Source organism: Rhinopithecus bieti, unplaced genomic scaffold, assembly GCF_001698545.2.
Source record: "Rhinopithecus bieti isolate Rb0 unplaced genomic scaffold, ASM169854v2 scaffold_23276, whole genome shotgun sequence".
NCBI classification, from domain to species: domain Eukaryota; kingdom Metazoa; phylum Chordata; class Mammalia; order Primates; family Cercopithecidae; genus Rhinopithecus; species Rhinopithecus bieti.
Window position 1 is genome coordinate 1,114,185 of NW_016810868.1, and position 6,319 is coordinate 1,120,503.

The 6,319-nt window shown below is 58.0% G+C and overlaps 1 protein-coding gene across 1 annotated transcript in view; it reads right to left on the reverse strand.

The window, feature by feature from the left end:
- Positions 1-894: 894 nt before the first annotated feature.
- Positions 895-6,319, reverse strand: part of UAP1L1 (UDP-N-acetylglucosamine pyrophosphorylase 1 like 1) — a 9,837-nt gene continuing 4,412 nt past the window's right edge. Inside the window, exons 2-6 of the mRNA XM_017892992.1 lie at positions 5,962-6,227; positions 5,275-5,415; positions 4,539-4,724; positions 3,317-3,383; positions 895-2,744 (exon numbers count right to left, since the gene is read on the reverse strand). Coding sequence (XP_017748481.1) covers positions 2,649-2,744; positions 3,317-3,383; positions 4,539-4,724; positions 5,275-5,415; positions 5,962-6,227 — 756 coding nt within the window. The 3' untranslated portion in view covers positions 895-2,648. The remainder of the gene's footprint in view (positions 2,745-3,316; positions 3,384-4,538; positions 4,725-5,274; positions 5,416-5,961; positions 6,228-6,319) is intronic.

Sequence of the window (6,319 nt, forward strand, 5' to 3'; positions counted from 1 at the left end):
GATTGAGACCATCCTGGCTAACACAGTGAAACCCCGTCTCTGCTAAAAATACAAAAAATTGGCCATGCGTGGTGGCGGGCGCCTGTAGTCCCAGCTACTCGGGAGGCTGAGGCAGGAGAATGGCATGAACCCAGGAGGTGGAGCTTGCAGTGAGCCGAGATTGCGCCACTGCACTCCAGTCTGGGTGACAGAGTGAGACTCTGTCTCAAAAAAAAAAAAATAATGAGTCCAGCATCGTGGTGGTGTGCACCAGTGGTCCCTACTCTGGAGGCTGAGGTGGGAGGATTGCCTAAGCCCAGGAGGTCGAGGCTGCAGTCACACCACTGCACTCCAGCCTGGGCAACAGAGACCCAGTCTCAAAAAAAAAAAAAAAAAAAGATTCCCCTTTCCTCAATCCCCACACTGCCCCCCCCACCATATGCCTGTGGCCCACTGAGGCTTGCATACTCTGAATTGCAATTACGTGTTATTCTTGATTAAATTCATTTATCCTGGAGAGCCTGAGTTTCTCTTTAGGTTGACACCACTCTCTTGTCAGTCCCTGCAGTGCCCCAAGCATCCCTGTCATGTGAGCAGGGAAACCTTGGCATCTCAAGGATGCAGGTGCAGGAGAGTGAGTCTCCAGGCTGTCAGAGCTGAGCATGCAGAATCCAACCCTGGAGAGCACCCCGAGGTTCCTGACCCCAGGTTGTCTTAGTCCTTCCTGAGACCCTGGTGAAGAGTGGAATGGAAGTGTGGGGGGATTCCTGGGCACCCCAAGTAGCCTTCATGTGTGAACTCCTCTCTCCAAGGGGGCCCCCAGTGAGCTCCACCCCTGGGACACAGCTGTGAACACCTGATCCTTGTTCCCAACACTCATGCACTGGCCAAAAACTGCGCTTGCCAGGGTAGCAGTCAATCACAGCACCTTGTGTTTATTGGAAATGTCCCACCTACAGAACATTAAGATGCCAGCAACCCGCCCAGCGCGGTGGCTCACACCTATAATCCCAGCACTTTGGGAGGTCGAAGTGGGTGGATCACGAGGTCAGGAGATGGAGACCATCCTGGCTGACACGGTCAAACCCCGTCTCTACTAAAAGAGGTGCCTGGTGCCTGGTGGTGGGTGACTGTAGTCCTGGCTACTCGGGAGGCTGAGGCAGGAGGCACAGGTTGCAGTGAGCCAAGGTCACCCCACTTCACTCCAGCCTGGGCAACAAGAGTGAAACTCCATCTCAAAAAAAAAAAAAAAAAAAAAGACTTCACCCAGCTAACTATGCTTATGTAGAAAGAGGTTGCATCCCTGTTCCAGTCATGGCCATGAGGAGCAGCTATGAGAAGGGCCCTAAGGCACAGCATGGTTTGCAGTAAGAAGGGCAGAGCCAGGGAGAGGGAAGGCTTTGGTTTCAAAAATCACAAGGTGTGGGCCTGAGCCTGCTGCCTGCCCAGGTCTGGGTGCCTCCACTCAGCCACTGTCCTCCCAGTGCCTCTAAATCTGGAAGGCTACATCTGAACCTGCCCTTCCAGACAACACCCCTCCCCTGGGAAACCAGTGGGGATGAGTAGCGGCCCTCTACTAGGGGCTGTGGGTTTCGAGGTGGGGGCAGAGGATGCGTTAGCAGCAGTTGCATATCATAGCTCTCTTCATGTCAGCAAGGAGAGGGAGGTGCCACTGCCTCCCCCGAGATGAGAAAGCAGGTGAGAGTCACCAGGGGAAGAACCCTGGGTCAGCTGGCTTGTCCCAGCCACTCCCGAGTGCAGGGAGGGGCCAAGGCACCAAATATGGAGGCTGAGTCCTCACTCGGAGAGGTGGGCAGCCTAAGCACGAAGATCCATCAGAAGCAGCAGGCAGCTGGGGCGAGGGGTAGTGCCTCTGACTCATGAAATCCCGGATTAGTCAGCAACCATCACAGAGGCCACCAGCATTGATCCCACTGGTTGTTGGGGAAGCACAGAAAATTCAGCAGCCTAAACGGACCATGGAAGAAGCTGAGAGGCAGAGGCCTTGGGGATAGATGGGGAGAAGGCAGGAGTACCGGCCGCAGCCTCAGGTGTCCAGGCCAAGTTTCTCAGAGCCATCTGAATCACGGACATCAGGCCCTTTCTGTGGCCTTGCTGGGCATCCAGGGTATGTGGGCTGGGATGCCCCAGCCTTGCCCCCATTACTGGTTCAGCTGCTGAGGAGGAGGGGGCGGCCCTCAACTGGGTGGAATTGTTCCCCTCATTCCGGTTCTGCCTCGGTAGGCTGCAGAAGCACGTCCTGCGTAGCTTATGCAGCTTCCAGTGCTCGACTGGGTGAGGTGGCTCCCAGGGCGGGCTCCCAAAGGGATGTGCTCTCCTGTTCTCCCCAGATGACACCACACCTCCCTTGGGCCCCAACCCGAAGCCTCCTCTCAACCCCATTCTCCCAGGTCCCAAGTCCCTCTGCCTCTCGACTGGACCCCACATCCGGGAATGGAGCCACAGAGCCCCCAGCAGGCTGTAGCCACTTGTATCCAGAGGCGACAGGAGAGGCCCTGCCCTCATGGAGTCTACCAGCATGTTTCATTCTGTGTTCTGCAGACTGGAAGCACGTGGCAGGCTGCTCTCCCATCCAGAGCTCAGGCTGGGGCCATAGCCCTCAGCTCCAGGACACCAGGGCTGGCAGGTCTGGGGGCAGTCTGGGGGTGTCAGGACTCCTGCGGCTGTAGTAGCTCCCTGGCCTGGTCCTCATCCAAGATGAACGGGGACTGGAACTCCCGGCCTTGCAGATATACTTCTAAACCCTGGAGACGAGCAGGCAACAATGGCCAATTACCCACCTTTTGGCTGGCCACAGCCCCTCTGGCCACACCAAGGAGCCACAGTCCCCAGGCACGATCCAGGTCTGCCTGGAGTCAGGGAGGGGTGGGGACATAAAGGCTTCCAGGGCCAGGAGCAGACACACACTGCAAGGCCACCCAAGACCACACTCAAGACCCTAGGCCAGCAGGAGACCCTCCTGTCACGCTCAGGTCTGACCTGACCAGAGAAAGGGGCAAGGGTAGCCAAGGTCAGGGAGGTGGGAGAGGCCAGTGTCCTACATCCACAAGGCCCCCACCAAGGCCTGCCTGGCCCCACACTGGGCTCAGACCTGGGCTGTCTCATACCCATGCCCTCCCAGGTCCTGCGAAGGCCTCTGGATGCCTCACCCTACCCCATCCCATATCTTGGAAAGTCTTCTGCAACTTTTAACCACCGATCCCATTGGTTAACCAAGGTAGAGCTGTGCCGTCTCCACCCAAGCAGCCACCTCTCCCCACGTGGTATTAAAAACCTGACTCCAGAAAAGCCCCAGATAGGGACGGGCAGCTCTCACCTCTCCAGAGTAAGACACCAAGGGCGATATCTCACAGATGGCCGGAGGGTCTCCATTTGGGGGTAAGCTAGGGAAAGTCCACTTGTCAATATTTCCTTGCAACACCTGCCCAGAGCCCTCCCACAGCACCCCCACCCCCATAGGAGACTGAGCTCTACACATCTGGTTCCCTAGAGCCCCTGTCTCTGCAAGCTCGTCTTCCTCTGGACACCCCAAACCCTGAGCACACATCCCACTGCCAAGTGACAGGACCTGATTTGGGGTAGAAAGCACCCCCACAGGCCTCCCACGCAGAGCCTAGGCAGCTAGATTTAGGGGTGGTCCTAGAAAATCAGGGAGACAGAAGCCAAACCTCCTTTTCTCTCCCAGCCCTGAAATCAAACTGTCCTGCTACTTTCTGAATTCATGCCCGGGGCTCAGTTTCAAAGCCTGTGAATACATGGGAACAAGGTTGGTTGGGTGATGGATCCCGTAAAAGCCCTGACCTGACCACTGTGCAATCTACACATGTAAGAAAGCTGCACATGCACCCCACAAGTTTATACAAATAAGAAAAATAAAAATAAAAAAATAGGCGGGCGCGGTGGCTCACGCCTGTAATCCCAGCACTTTGGGAGGCTGAGGTGGGCGGATCACAAGGTCAGGAGATTGAGACCATCCTGGCTAACACGGTGAAACCCCGTCTCTACTAAAAAAAAAAAAATTACAAAACATTAGCTGGGCGTGGCGACGGGCGCCTGTAGTCCCAGGTACTCGGGAGGCTGAGACAGGAGAATGGCGTGAACCCAGGAGGCGGAGCTTGCAGTGAGCCGAGATGGCGCCACTGCACTCCAGCCTGGGCGACGGAGCGAGACCTCATCTCAAAAAATAAATAAATAAATAAATAAATAAATAAATAAATAAATAAAATAAAAGGCAAATCTAAGTATGCTTTTGTAAACAAACCAAAAGCTTGTGGATAAGTTGGGGAGGGAGTTGGGGAGCCCCCTGCCTCCCTCAGTGCACGGAGCACAACTTGAAGGGTCAGGCCAGGAGGCTGTGCCGATGGTCACTGTGTGACCTGGAGCTGGCTGGGCACAAGGCCACCTGCATCTGTGGTGGTGCTGGGGAGGAAGACCGCTCCCCAGCATGGCTGTCGCAGAGCCAACAGGGCTCTGGAGCTGAAGACTGGGTCCTGACAGCCCTCCCCTTCTGGCCGTAGCTACCCCAGGTCCACACTCACCCGGGCAGCTCTGGGAGCCAGGCCCCATGGGCATCCAGGAAATGGGCCCCTGCCTGGAGAGCCCACCGGTAGTGCTGGGCGAGCAGGGCCTGGCGGGAGGTACGGGGACTATCCCTGTCGGCCGGCTCTGCGTTCTTCAGTGGGGAAAATTCCTCCTCCCGTAGTACTTCAAAGGCAGCAAAGTTCCTGGTGGGGAAAGGGCTAGTCACCCACGTCCCGGCACAGAGGCCCTGATCCGGACGGGTGAGGGCTGGGCCAGGTTTCCAGTGGCAGAGTGAAGGTCTGGTCCCATGGACAGCAAGTCTAGGGAGGAGCCCTCACAGGTACTGAGTGTCTTTGCTCCTGAGACGCTGGGGATGGCCCAATTCCAGCAGCCATTTCCGGCAGCCAAAAACCCAGACCCTGGGACCCCTGTAGTGGGGGTCAAAGGCCCTGTGAACCGCCCTGGCAACCTGGCCGGGAGACCTCTCCTAACCGTGGGTGGGGGAGTGGAAGGTCCAGGAGGTGGCACTACTGTCCTCCCAAGTCCACAGCCCCAAGGACTCCCTATGCCCCCACCTCAGGTGCTGCTTACCCTCAGGGCCAAGAGCACCCACTGGTCTTCTCCCTGAGACCTGCCCACAGGCCCCTTGGCCCCCCCCCCCAAGCCTCCACTTTCCTGTCAGCTGGGCCTCAGTTCCCACCACCAAAACTGAGGGAAGGAAGAAGGGAAAAATGAATGAGTCCCACTACTAACTTAGCAAACCGGAACACATCAAACACAAACTTCTCCATCTTTATCCCGTTGGGTTTTAGCGGCTTTACCAGATTCCCCTCCTCATCCACATACGGGACTTTCTTCACAGCCACGTGTGGCTTCAGCAAAGGCTCAAACTCCCTGGGTACGGAAGAGCAGAGGGGAGGAAAGACACAGATCAGATATGGCACCACTGGGGCTCTGTCCCCACTTCTGAGCACACCCAGCTGGGTGGGACAGGATGGCGGAGGGACACTACAGGGGACAGAAGCAGCAGAGTAGGGCCAGATCTCCAGGGAGGAGCGGGCACAGGCCTCCTCCCTGCATCCCCGTGCCAAGTGTCAAGCACCATCAGCCACATCCCTGCCCAGGCAAACAGAAACTGGCAAGCCCCAGGGGAGAGGTAGTACCATGGGCACCAGGGCAGGTCCCCAGAAGGCGGAGATGGCAGACTTGATCACAGAGCCTTACAGCAGCTGCCTGCTGAGCACGGCTCGTGCCTGATTTCCAGCACCTCTGCCTGTGCAAACACAGGATCCATTTTCCACCCCAACCCATCCGCCGCCCCTGACCACAGCCGCCCCTGACCACAGCCGCTGTGGCCCAGGGCACTCGGCTCACTCCACGGGTCCCCGGTCAGCGCAGGCGGCACTGGCCGGCACTCCGCAGCCACCCGCTGCCGCACACCTGGTGACCGTCTTAAGGAAGCCTCGGGTGAAGAAGTGGTTGCAGATGTTGCCTGCATTGTACAGCAGGCCCCCGTCGGAGGCACGCAGCTGTGCGGTATCAGGACTGATCTCGCTGTACTCCACCACCTGGGGGACGCCGTCCACCTGGCACACCACGCCCACGGGCTCCTCGGGGTATGCCTTTTCCACCACCTGCAGCCAAGACCAAGGATGGTGTCGGAGGGCTGGGGAGAGGGGCCGGGCTCCACGAGGGGCAGGGCCAGGCTGCGCGGAGGGGAGGTAATCCACGAGGGGCGGGGCCGGGCTGGGCGGAGGGGCGGGGCTCCGCGAGGGGCGGGGCTCCGCGAGGGGCGGGG